The 13,413-nt window shown below is 44.2% G+C and overlaps 2 protein-coding genes across 5 annotated transcripts in view; both read right to left on the bottom strand.

Moving 5' to 3' along the window:
• LOC308576029 (uncharacterized protein) overlaps positions 1-13,413 on the bottom strand; it is a 166,927-nt gene that overhangs the window by 56,574 nt on the left and 96,940 nt on the right. The window lies entirely within an intron of this gene.
• SETD1B (SET domain containing 1B, histone lysine methyltransferase) overlaps positions 1-13,413 on the bottom strand; it is a 69,537-nt gene that overhangs the window by 15,120 nt on the left and 41,004 nt on the right. For all 4 annotated transcript variants that reach the window (XM_081174635.1, XM_081174632.1, XM_081174634.1 and 1 more), the window contains 6 exons: positions 8,785-9,552; positions 7,549-7,722; positions 6,418-6,505; positions 4,472-4,683; positions 2,763-2,895; positions 1,567-2,046 (listed from right to left, as the gene is read on the bottom strand). In XM_081174635.1, coding sequence (XP_081030761.1) covers positions 1,567-2,046; positions 2,763-2,895; positions 4,472-4,683; positions 6,418-6,505; positions 7,549-7,722; positions 8,785-9,552 — 1,855 coding nt within the window. The remainder of the gene's footprint in view (positions 1-1,566; positions 2,047-2,762; positions 2,896-4,471; positions 4,684-6,417; positions 6,506-7,548; positions 7,723-8,784; positions 9,553-13,413) is intronic.

The following is a 13,413-nucleotide window of genomic DNA, read 5'->3' as shown; positions in this document are numbered from 1 at the left end:
TGAGTTGGGGGAGGAGTTAGCAGCCAGCAGCAGTTCTATTTAGCTGATCGGAGGACTTGTGAACAGGGGTGTTTGAGAGGGCGCTTTGAGGATGAAACCTGGAGTGCTTTCTTATAGAGCACATAGAACCATGTGGTAGGGTAGGAGAGCTGAAAATAATGCCAATATATTTCACATCTGACAACCAATGCACCCCTTGGGTTTCAGATAATACATGGGTAGATGAGTCTTAAAAGCCCAGGACACAAATTTTTACGACTCTCTAACAGCTATGGTTGCTTGACGCTTAGTTTGGTCAGATTAGAGTAATACACTTCCAGAGTTAATGCTAAATACATTACTTCTGGTAAATGAGCCACCATATGATCGGACTTGTGTGTCCTTTACCATTACATTTGAACTAGCAAACCATTGTTTATGTGCAAATGACATAACTGGAAACCATGGTTCTACAGCAGAAACCAGGCTGAAACTCATTTTCATAAATGCCAAGCCACATTGCTACATCTGAACTGAGTTCATGTTTAAAAAAGAAGCTGGAACAACTATTATGAATTAATTGCCATGTCACTGGAACACCACAGCGCTATCAATTACTTTGTTTGGTCTTAGAACTAGAGCTGGGTGATATATTGATAAATTGTCTGAAACTGGTATGGTGTTCAGATCACAATACTGCTTCCAAACAATTTGAGCTGGCAATACATTGCACCAGCTCAAATTGCCTGCAGACAGCAAAGGTGCAGGCAGACAGGCAGAGCACCTTATCGGATTCCATCTGCCTGCCTGCGCGTGCCTTTGAGGAAGCCCCTGCACTGCCCCCCCCAGCTCACACAAATCAGAGCAGCATCAGGGCTCACTCAGCTGAGGGGCGGGAGGCTTCCTGCTCCCCCCAGCTCATGCAAACCAGAGCAGTATCAGGGTTTGGTAGGGCTGGGCAATGTATCTCAGCTGCTTCTACTTCCCGTAAGGTGGGTAGGAAGAAGTAGCTAAGATACATTCCAGAGTCAGACATCATGAGATATCAGCATATCACAGTATTTAGTTGCTGATATATCACAATGCTGAAAACCAGGTATTGCCCAGCCTTGCTTAAAACTAAACGTGGAGATTGAAAAGCAGCCACTTGTATTCAGATCAGGAACTTGAACAAGAAATCCTAAGAGTAGGGCTAAGAGAGGCCTTTAAATCAAGATGCTGTTGAACTAGACAGAATTTGAAACCAGCACAAGACACATTAAGGCTGCTTCTGATGTGATCCTGTTCAGCCTTAATTCCCACAAGCCACTCCCACATCAGCACGTGTGCCCAAACTTTATTTCAGAATGAGCTACACGTTCAGCTGCTCTGTGATTCACAGGTCTTTGTGGAGCCAGGGGCATTTTTTTCATGACAGGTTCTGCACTCATGCAAGGCCTACCTCCAAATATTTTATCAGCTTTCCCTTCCAGAGGTAGGGACTCCTACTCCAGGAAGAAATGCAGGAGCAGAGACAGGCTTTCGGAGCCCTTACTCACCAGATACTGGGAGGAGAGAGTTTGCAAAATGGTCAAAACTGCCCCTCACCTGGCACACACACTGGTGACAACTGTAGCTTCTCCTCCTGGGCTCTCTCAATCACCACCAGCACTTCAGCCACAGACTGCTGGAGGAGTTCCCCGCTTTCCTCCTCTGCATGCTTGACTTCTTCCTTCTGCTCCTCTCCTTCCGGCATCAAAGGCTCCGGAAGAACTAGAGGAGTCCCTTCAATGTAATCGTCCACTGGAAACAATTCCAGGATGGTCTCCTTCTGATCATCGTCTTCAGCCTCTTGAGGGAGAGACTCAGGGGCCAGCTGGGTAGGCAGGGCTTCTGTTTCTTGCTGCAGACACACTCTTTCTTCATCTTCCACCTGCTCCTCATAGTCCTCTTCCCCTTCCTCTTCCTCCTCCTCCTCCTCCTCCTCGTCTTCATCAGAATCAGAGCTCGTCCCAAATTCTGAGGATTCCTCACTTTCATCAGATGACTCAATCTCTGCTCCAGAGGAGGCAGGACTTCCTACATCTTCTGTTGGAACACAAAAAACACATTTTGGTCAGGACAGGCAAGAGAAATTAATTAGAAGCATAAGATTTCCATTTGCTTGTTTTTTCTCTCCCTCCCTGTCACATATCCATCCTAGAGAGCTCCCTAAGTCTTTATAAAACCATCTGTTCTGGTAGCCATTGAAATGGCCCAAAGCAATGTGCTGTGTGAAAACACTTTTTATCCTGGATGTACCATAGTTTACCTGGACAGTAGAAGGTTCAAGGGTTTTTTTAAATGTAGGAGTAAAAGAAGAGAAGCTGTCTTCTCACCATACAGAATTTTACCTGCCCTTAGTAATTTTTTATCTCATATTAACAGCCCTAACTTCTTGTACATCTCTTCGTAAGACAATGTTAACCTCCCCACTTTTAATTTCAGTTGCTTTAAGTGAGTATTTCATGTTCTGCATTTCATTCTTACTTTTAGGTGGGACACCTAGAAGTGCATATGGCATTCTAAACTTGAGTGCCTGTTTAATTATACTATTATATGACAATACTTGCTGCTTTATCTTCAATCCCTTTCAGGATAGCTCATGAAACTGAGCTTGCCTCACACATTGCAGGAGGTCCTGCTGAGCTTTTGTTCTAATGAGCACCAGTTAAATATTACCTGGAGATTTGGACAATGCCTCATCTAGTCAGCTAGTCAAAACATCAAGATCTCATTTACTTAGAGCTAACAAGAGACTATACCTTCTTCAGAATCTTGTTCCTCTTCCTTTCCACTTGTTTCTGCTTCAACCTCTTCTTCATCATCGTCTTCGTCATCATCATCATCTTCATCTTCTTCCTCCCCTTCCTCTTCATTGAGGTCTTCCTCCTGTTCCTTGAGAGAGAAGGCATTTTAAAAGTGCAACAAACTCTCGGTTTTTTGCAGGTGGGGAGCATGTTGACCGAGGGCTTATATTATTACTTAAGAAAGCGGTCCAGTGCCATTGTGGCACATCTGGTATAGTGTCTAGATAAAACGATAGGCTGGTGGACTCAGGACATGCAATATGACACTTCTTTATAGAATGGAAGACACATTTAAAGTTTTTTTAAGGGGGGAAATAAGCTACAGAAATATTTCAAAACTCAGAAAAGCAACACATATGAACATATCTAATCAATTGTAGCTACACAAAGGGATATCCCAAACAGGGCTGGATTAACCATTAAGTGAAATAACTACATGCTTAGGGCATCAAGGGAAGGGGGCACCACAGGCATTTTCCACTGCCAGATTTTTAACATTAATGGTCACAAACTGCTCTGCTGAGCATCAGTTTTCTCAACTGAAGTGTATTAAAAATCCCAACGGAACAACTATGCAACAAGACAGGCTGGATGCCTTATCTTTACTAAGTATGGAAGCAGATGTGTTACATAAGATTAGTTTTTAGGATCTTATCAAAGACTTTGACATTAGTAAAAGCAGGAGAAAATGTTTTAAATATAAAGTGAAAGTATACAAAAATAAACATTCTTTTCCATCTTAATGCAGGTTTTGTTCCATTCTGAAAAATAAAAATTTATTTTACCGTTTATTATTGTTTATATGTTAATTAGATATGTGTGGGGGCACCAGAAACTTTTAAGTGCTTAGGGCCTCTAAAGGTCTTGACTCAGCCCTGATTCCAAGCAATATCTAGAATGTAAGCAAGGAAGAAAGAAAACTTTGTGGCTAGGGGGGAACAGCCTACCACAAAACTCATCTTTCCCTTTGACTTAGCAACTTAGCCCCAATGGGGCTACCTTTGAAGGTGACCTGGAAACTACGACTAAACCAGAATGCGGCAGCTAGACTGGTGACTGGGAGCGGCTGCCGAAACCACATAAAAGACCTACATTGGCTCCCAGTACGTTTCTGAGCACAATTCAAAGTGTTGGTGCTGACCTTTAAAGCCCTAAACAGCCTTGGTCCAGTATATCTGAAGGAGCATCTCCACCTCCATCGTTCTGCCCGGACACTGAGATCCAGCTCCGAGGGCCTTCTGGTGGTTCCCTCGATGCGAGAAGCCAAGTTACAGGGAACCAGGCAGAGGGCCTTCTCGGTAGTGGCGCCCACCCTGTGGAATACCCTCCCACCAGATGTCAAAGAAAAGAACAACTACCAGACTTTTAGAAGACATCTGAAGGCAGCCCTGCTTAGGGAAGCTTTTAATGTTTGATGCATTACTGTATTTTAATATTTTTTTGGAAGCTGCCCAGAGTGGCTGGAGAAGCCCAGCCAGATGGGTGGGGTATAAATAAATTATTATTATTAATTATTAATTAATTAATTATTATTATTATTATTATTATTATTATTATTATTATTATTATTATTATTATTATTATTATTACAAGAGGGAGGTGCTGGCTTTCACTCACACATACACAGCCAAGAGAAAAAAGCCCAGGTTGGTTGTGGGACCTACCTTGTCAGAAACGGATTTCATCACCCCTTCCCCTTCCTCCTGCTCGGCCTCCTTTTCTGAAGACGATTCCTCCTCCTTGCCTGAATCCTCCTCTTCTCCTTCACTGTCTAGTTCCAGCGGCCTTCCGGGTCTCCTCCTGAGGCCAACCACTTCGCCATCTTTCTTGGAGAGGTCAGAGGCTGCATCCGGCAGGTCTCGATCTCGTTCTGATTCTGGGAGTGTGGAAATGCATGAAAAAGTTGAAGAAGCAGCCAGCCATGACATTCGCAAAGTGACAAAAATGGATTCCTGCCTTAGAAAACTGAAAGTAGGTGGGTTTTTAAAAAGTGTTTTCTTTCGCTTGCTCATTTGTTAAATAAATAGATTTTAAGAAGAAAGAAAATGCAGCTAAGGAAATGTGCTTGATACTTGTGTCACCTTGAAAATATGTTACGTGTTAGGAGAAACTACATACTTGGCGTTATTCTATCTCCCATGTATATAACACACCAGAGAAGTGGGAGTCATTATGATGGGCCCTGGGTTTAGGTGGGAAAGGAGCAGCTGAATGCCACATTGTACCCCACATCCGAGTTCTCTCTCTAGAAGAAAGAAGGCAACCATGGAAAGAGGCTTTGCTATCACTGCAGCCGTGTCCTCAAGTCTAGCATTTTGGCTTTTCTTTAGGAGTCTTAGGGGCCGGTTAAATCTTGTGAAAGTTAGTTATAGGAGGATAAAGGGACTCACTCCAAAGGCTTCACAGAAAAGGTGGTTTTTGAGGGATGGATCTGAAGGAAGAGGATGCCTGTGGCGGATGGAAACATTTGGTTCTTCTGTGCACATGGGATCTGCATCTCTGGACATGCACCCTATGCAAGGATTTATTTTTCAAGACACCATTTCTGACACATTAAGAAATAGGGGAAGAAATCTCCATCCCTCAGTAGCTGAATGTTTGGGAACCTCAGAGCTTTTAATCCAATATATTCAATATGATGAAATGTTTTCAGTGCATTAGTGGCACGATCCAGTCCATGCTAAAAATTAACCACTGATTACATTTAGGGGCAAGTAAGCCTGTGCTTATTGCTGCCACCAAGGTCCATGGGACTGCAAAGCTTAACTTGGCCGGTTGCACCCTATGAGTTTAGGAAAAAGAGGTTGAGAGTGGGCCTTGCTTGTTAGCTGCAATCTGGCTTCCTTAAATCTTTCAAGAAGATGGTATGCAATCTAGGAAGAGTTAAGTACACCAAAACTTTATCCCGGTCAATAGGGTTTAAATGCACAGCAAAGGAAGGAACTCCCAGTTTCTTTTCCTAGTTAGGTTACTGAACTCCAGTCAGGCTATGTCCTTCCAAAGCTGGCAAGAAATTGGTGCTTGAATACTGAACAACTGTGGGTGCTCAGAAAAAAAACAAGAAAACAAAAACAAAAAACTGTGGGTGCTCAGATTAATGAAGTGCACTATGTCAAGATGACTACTACTTAATTAATTATATTAGTCATATCATTATTATAGTAGTCATATAATTAATTATATGACTAATTAATTTATTATTATTATTAGCCTTCTCCAAGGAGCTCTGGGAGGGCAAAGCATTTAATGACAATTAACAAGAACTGTGGGGTGTGTGTCTTTCATTTCATACTGAAATAGCATTAAACCAGTTATAACACTGAACAGCTTGTTCTTTCCATGATACAAAAATATTTTTACCGTGATTTTAGACATTACTTAATGGAACAGTGCCCATCTTAACTGCAACACTGAACACAGAGTCTTATCTGTGTTACAGATTGGTCCCACATATGACATTAAATTGCAAAAATTAGGACAAAGAGAATTTGGAACTCTTAGTTTTGTATAGAGTGTCCAGATTGAGAGACAAATCGCCAGCGTGAAGATTAGAGGATTCAGCAGTGTGAAACCCTTACTGTGTTTTGGAGGAAAATATGGCTTCACAAACCTTCATCTTCATCATCTACCGAAGTAGAGGGACGGATTCTCTTCTGGTCTCCAGCTGAGGCAGCTTCAGGTGGCTCCTTTCTCTTCACCTGCAGAAAGGACAGAATTAACCAATTTTGGGAGATGTACTGTATTTTTCGCCCCATAGGGCGCACCTAGTTTTTTTTGGGGGGGGGGGATAAAGGAAAAAAAATTATTTCCCCTCAGGCGCGGGGCTGGGGAAGCCCGAGCTTCCCCTGCCCCCTGCCCCCAGAACAGGCAGCTTTCGGGATGCAGGCTGCTATCCGCAAGCCTAGGGAGCCCGGCGGGAACCCCTCTCGCTCTCCAGGCTTCAGCGAAAGCCTGCATTTGCCCCATAGGACGCACACACATTACCCCTTCATTTTTGGAGGGGAAAAGGTGTGTCCTATAGGGCGAAAAATACAGTACTTGTTTTTAGATTTACAAGTGCTCCCCACTTCACAGCATACAAGAACCTTACTCCCAAAAAATGACTACATGGGAGTGCCAATGTTTGCTTTCCTTTTTTGTTTGTGAACACATTTTTACTTCAGTTTGTAATTTAAAAGGCAACAGAACAATTAGACCAGTGTGAACATCAATATTGAAATTGTGTGAACATCAAAATTGCCATTGAAGCCCGTTCAAACATCTAAATACACAGAAGTGCAAACATGTGAATTAGGAAAGTTGGAATAAGACAGAAACCTTAAAGTCTTATCACCTCTTTTATTCAATCTGTTAAAGGATTTCTCGTAAAGGTGATGTTCTTCCTTACAGATCTCCAACCACTTTCCATGTTTGCATGCTTTCTCTAAACAACACTCTCCCCCCTAACTTTTCCCCATCCTTCAAGTCTTCCAGTGTGCTCTCTAAAACTCACATGGGGATAGAGGCAAATGCACCATCATAAATCAGCCAGTAATAGCATTGGTGGTGGTGTGAAGAGCCAATACTGGGTTATTAATCATTTCTGTAAGGTTAGAGAGCTAAAAGTACAGGCAGTTTATTGGGCAAAAAGTGTGCAACAGCTGAGACATTAAAACTGTGACTCAATTTTAACATTATTTACAGTACTATAGGAAAGCAGGGTTCATATTATGAATAACTAGATATTGAAGGCTGCTCTTACCTTGAAAGATGGCAACCGGATGGCCCCGCGTAACCCAATGCCCAAGCCAATCCCCTCGTAACCCAGACCTTCTCCTTTGTTCCAGTTCTCCAGAAGACAAGATGTGATGCGGTCCTTTGGTTTTGGCTTCTCCTCATCTTTATGTTCTCCAGATTTTACTGGAGTAAGTGATGCCTATGCAAGACAAGCAGGATTAAAAAAGAGGACACTAACACACTGGTGCAGACGCTAAAAATTGGGTGCTTGAACAAAGCAGCAGCATCTACTCATACGAAAGCTCAAATTTCCCTGAACAAGTACAGACTTAAGGTGCTCAAATCCATCAATAGCACTTATGGAACATCCCTGCTTGACTTCCATTGGAAAAGTTCAGCCTGAACAAATTCTAGGGAGGAGGCAAATGTCAAAAACATCAGAAGGATGTGCCTACTTTCCCTACTGCAGAGAGTCTATCAATTAAACTGCAAACTCTCCACCTTGCCTGGCAGAAAACAACCTTAATTTGGCATGATCCTTTTGTGGTGCAAAAACCATGTAGTTTTTCTCATGTAGGCTGTAGCCTAATATCCACATTGGGTTTTAGGAATTTGTGAAGGTCAGGCAGTGCTAAGTACACTTTTGCCATTTGTAAAGACGTGGACATACTCTAAGCCAGGCACAGGCAAACTCGGCCCTCCAGATGTTTTGGGACTACAGCTCCCATCATCCCTAGCTAACAGGACCAGTGGGAATTGTAGTCTCAAAACATCTGGAGGGCCGAGTTTGCCTATGCCTGCTCTAAGCCATGTCTGAAGTCACACAGAAATCACATACAAACATACACAGAGAGCTGCCTCAAATGAAGTCATGCATCTAGCTCCATACTGCCTACTCCAAACACAGCTGACTCTCTAGTCTAAGGTTTCAGATAAAAGACTTTCACACCCTTACACTAGAGATCCCTTTAAAACAACAACAATAGCCTTGAGCGATAAGGAATCAGACCTGTGCTCTTATACATGCATGCATACACTAAGCTTTGGTTCCTCCTATATAGTGCATGCATCTATCTATAAGAAAATATTTGTGAACTCTGAAGTTATTATTACTGCCTTGCCATACACCTGTCATGTTACTTGTTTTATGTATATCCAAGCCTGAACTAGGGGAAACACAGAAAGATGCAAAGAGGCAGGTGGTGCAAACTGTCTGTCATTGAAAAGCCATTGGAAAAGAGGGGTGAGATTTGATGGTTACCTTTGCCAGACGCTCTTTCTTGTCCCACCAGTCATCAAATGCCCTGAAGGCCACCACCTCCACCATCTTCCGGTTTAAATCCCTCTTCATTATTGCTTTAAGTTCCTTCACAATCACCAAGAGGACACCGTCCACAGTGGCCTTATGCGGATCTTCCTTCTTGGGCTGGTAACCCGGAGGAGGAACCGAGGGGTCAAACTTGGGCAAAGGGGGCCACTGCTGTCCACGGTTGATAGCTGCTCCCATGGAAAAGTGTCGGTAGGGAGGAAGGTTGACAAACTGCATCCGGTTCCCCATGAACGGGGGGTACTGGTAAGTGTTCTGCCCTTGCATCAAGCGGCTCAGCATTTGGGTTTGCATTTGAAAAGACATTGACATGCCTCCCCATTGGTTGCCCAAGACACTGATCATATCTACTTGCATAAGGGGAAACATCCCAGGATGGAACGGAGGAAGTGGAGGCAGGATATGAGGGGGTGGAACCCCAGGAGGCGCTGGGAGAGGGGGAGGCGGGACGGTGACTGCAGGGTGAGTTGGGGGAGGCGGGGGAGGCAGAGGTGGAGGAGGGGGCATTGGGAAGACCGGCTGGGGTGGGGGTGGGGGAGGCAGGGGAGGAAAACCATGGGGAGGCATAGGAATTGAGGGAGCCATCACAGCTGAGTTGCCAACAGAAGTATTCACCACAATGTTTTTGGCACATTCTGTGCTTGGAGATTGGTTCATTTCATCATCGGAGATCTCCATGTCTTCCCCTGAAGACTGATGACACTGTGAGGAAAAGAAACATATTCTGCTTAGTCTAGTGTTGCAGTCCCATTAGCAAGACAAGTAAATAAAAATTGGAGAGGGGGAGTAACTTTGTCTCCTCAAGTCATGTGCATCCAAGACGACTTAGTATTTTCTTGGGAGACAGTCAGTTCAGCAAAACATGTAAAATCACATCCTATGAGGTGCTCAAACTGTCAGGGCTATTTGTATATTAAAACCTGAAGAACTTTACCACAAGGCCATCTTAATAGTAACTATTTGGACCCTTCCCCCTAACAATGAACATCCCCAATTCGAAATGAAACACTAAAAGCAATCCAGAAATCTAATCTGGTTTTCATCAAGTATCCGCTGATCAATTTACTACCACCAGAGGGCAGTTGCTTCCAAAAAGCAAAGTTTACAGAAATAAATGTGCTCTTTACCAGCCTGTGGCTAAATGAAAAAGAACATGGATTTAAATCAGCAAAAGACAGCATATAATCACAAGAAACTCTCCTGTAACCCTTACCTATTCTTGATTCTGCTTAGGAACAACTCAGGAGTCGTAGGAAAGTGAGAGAATATAAAATTGAATAAGGAAAGAAGCCACACAGAGCTGTCAATGGAAGTTTCATCTTGGATGGAGAAGTCCCAAGATTTTGCCCAAGGCTACCTAACAAGTTCAGGTTAAGAGATGCTCTCACTCAACTTCAGTTTGTCCCCCGCAAAAATGGAGAAACCACCCTTTGCTGTTTCTTGTAGCAGTAGTCTATCACAGGCATGGCCAAACTTGGCCCTCCAGATGTTTTTGTGACTACAACTCCCATCCTCTCTAGCTAACAGGACCAGTGGGCAGGGATGATGGGAACTGTAGCCCCAAAAGATCTGGAGGGCCAAGTTTGGCCATGCCTGGTCTATCATGTCAGAGCAAAGTGCAATGAAGCTGGCATGTCAGCTTGAAGATTAAAATGATAAAATAGCAGTAAGAGAGGAGAAAAGGCACATTTGCAAAAAAAAAGGTGGGTTGCGTGTGTTTGTTGCTCAGTTCAACAAGCCCTTTAGTGAACATGCTGCAAACACTACTAGAATGGGCCTGTCCCTGGAGCAAGAACACGGCGCACAGAGCCCCACTGCCTCTCTTCCTTTTCATGGCACCCCCTCCTCCTTGGCTTACTTTCTGCCACCAATTTAGCAGCAACAGTCTCTCTCACACATTTCAACCGGTGAGTTCCTCTGCTTCCACCCTCCCTGCCTTGCTCTAGCAAGAGAGGAGGTGGAAAGTCTCTTGAGTGAACAGAAAACGGCAGGGCCACCAGTCATGGCTCTCAGTGCCAGGAGAGAGTGGGATGGTAGGACCTAAACCAACAGCTTCAAGTTACAGGAAAGGAGATCCCAACTCAACACCAGGAAGAACTTTGATAGGAAGAGCTCATCAACAGGAACAGGCTCTCTCCGGAGGTGGTGGACTCTCCTTCCTCGGAGTTTTTAAGCAGAGGTTGGATGGTCACCTGTCATAGATGCTTCAACAGAGATTCCTGAATTCCAGCGGGTTGGGCTAAATGACTGTCAGCATCCCTTCCAACTCTACCATTCTGTGAATATAGGGCCTGGAGCAATCATCCCCATTTGCCCCCTCCAGGGATGGCCCTGGGTGGGAAAAAAGGCTCTGTTCATCTCTGCTGGAAAGTGGAACTTGAGGATAACTTGAATATAGGAAAAGAAAAAGCCTGGATAACATGCTCTGATACACAGAATGTGGGTCAAGAAACAGGCAAAAGGCACATCTTCCTGACTTATTTTACTTATGCTATACTCTAGATTGGTTCATCTTTGCCTCTCTCTCTCCCTTACAAAAAGTTGTGTCTTTTTTTGGCAAGATCATAATGTACCAGGTGAAGCCCAGTGCAAAACTGCTGGCCTCGGTCTATGAGAATGCAACCCTTCCCATATAACGCATGGCAGCCAAAGTCCACCCCAGCTCTGTGGGCAGCTCAGAGTACCTTGGGGCATGGAAAGTGCACAGGAAATATTTTAACCAATATTTAAATATATGGGCATATTTGCCATTTGTATTCTGAAATAGGAAATAGGAATCACAGATGGGTTGAAGGCAAGTTGGGTGAATTAAAAGCTACCACCAAAACCTTATGAACTTTATGCAGAGGCAACATTGCAAAAGCCCCTTGTGCCTCCAACAGCTTCATGGCTGGAAACTGACCTGCATGCATGGAGGGGACAAGTTTTGCAATCCAAAATTTATTTTAAGCAATACATTAGAAATATGATGGGGAAATGGGAGAGGAAGCAGGAGTGGGGAAATATACCAAAAATCAAAAGAAAGCCAGCTGGAAGGAGGAGGCTGTCAATTAAGCAGAGTTCAATTAAAATAAAATTCAGAAGGATAAAAAGCTTGTTCAAGACAAGAGAAATCATGGAGAGTAAGAAAGAACAAATGCAGAAAGCAGGGTGTAGCCAGGGAGGAAGAAAAACAGGGTCTAGGCAGAGAGTGAATGTAGAAGTAAAATGCTATGGCTTAGGCTTTTAAAAATTGTTTTAACTGAAGATTAAACTTTCAGTTCATCAAGTCCTTTTAATGGATGTTACATTCAATGTGAGACACTAATGTTAATGACAGCATGAAGCTAGGGGGAGAAGAGAGGCGGGGAAGAGAGATGGGGGGATAGTAAATTTTTCATTATTTTACATAGTGTATGTATGTGCCTAGTTTTGCCCCTGCAGAAAGGCCCCTGTAGTAGAGCATAACAGAGTGTTGGACTAGGACCTGGGAGACCAGGGTTCAGAGCCCCACTCAGCCATAACTCACTGGGTGGCCTCTGGCCAGTCCCTGCCTCTCATCCTAACTTAGCCCACAGGATTGTTGTGCGGATTAAAAGAGGAGGGGGAGAACCATGTGCACCACATTGAGCTCCTTGGGGAAAAGGTGGCTATAAATGTAATCCATCAATCCTGGCCCACAGCCATCCAGTGAGCTTCAGTACAAGGTGGGAGGCCAGAATGCAGGTCTCCCTCAAAGTCCAACAAGTCTCTCTGCAACTTCTCCAAGCTGATGCCTTCCAGTTACACCACAGCTCCCACCATCCTTGCCCACTGGGCCACACTGCCTGAGCCTCATGAGAGTTGTAGTCCCAAACATGTGGAGGGTGCCAGGTTGGGGAAGCCTGCATTACATTATCCAGATATCAAATATATTTTGGCATAGTACCTATTGGTGAATTATGGTGCTGGAGGAGACTCTTGAGAGTCCCATGGACTGCACTGCAAGAAGATCAAACCTATCCATTCTGAAGGAAATCAGCCCTGAGTGCTCACTGGAAGGACAAATCCTGAAGCTGAGGCTCCAATACTTTGGTCACCTCATGAGAAGAGAAGACTCCCTGGAAAAGACCCTGATGTTGGGAGAGATTGACGACACAAGGAGAAGGGGACGACAGAGGATGAGATGGTGGGACAGTGTTCTCGAAGCTACCAGAATGAATTTGACCAAACTGCGGGAGGCAGTGGAAGACAGGAGTGCCTGGCGTGCTCTGGTCCAGGGGGTCACGAGGAGTCGGACACGACTAAATAACAACCACCACCAATTGGAACCATGCGGCAAGAAAACAAAGAAGACCAGCAGCTCCTTCTAGAGTAGATGTTGCATCGAATATCTGCTGTTTATTCTCCAAGAAGCAGCCAGACAGTGTGTCCTCTCCGTCTAGGGTTGTTTTCACCAGTGCTCTGAAGCACACCGGCCCTCTTGAGCCAAAGCACATGGTTTGCAACTGCCACCTGCCATCTACCTACAGGGCTGGGCTGCTGCTGCTGCTGCACCCCAATCCAAATGCTTGTTAAAATACAATACTACACCTTGCTGGAAGG

The sequence above is a fragment of the Podarcis bocagei genome (genome assembly GCF_964188305.1).
Source record: "Podarcis bocagei genome assembly, chromosome: 16".
Classification (NCBI taxonomy): domain Eukaryota; kingdom Metazoa; phylum Chordata; class Lepidosauria; order Squamata; family Lacertidae; genus Podarcis; species Podarcis bocagei.
The sequence above is the reverse complement of the archived record's forward strand: the minus strand, read 5'-3'. Positions and strand labels throughout refer to the sequence as shown.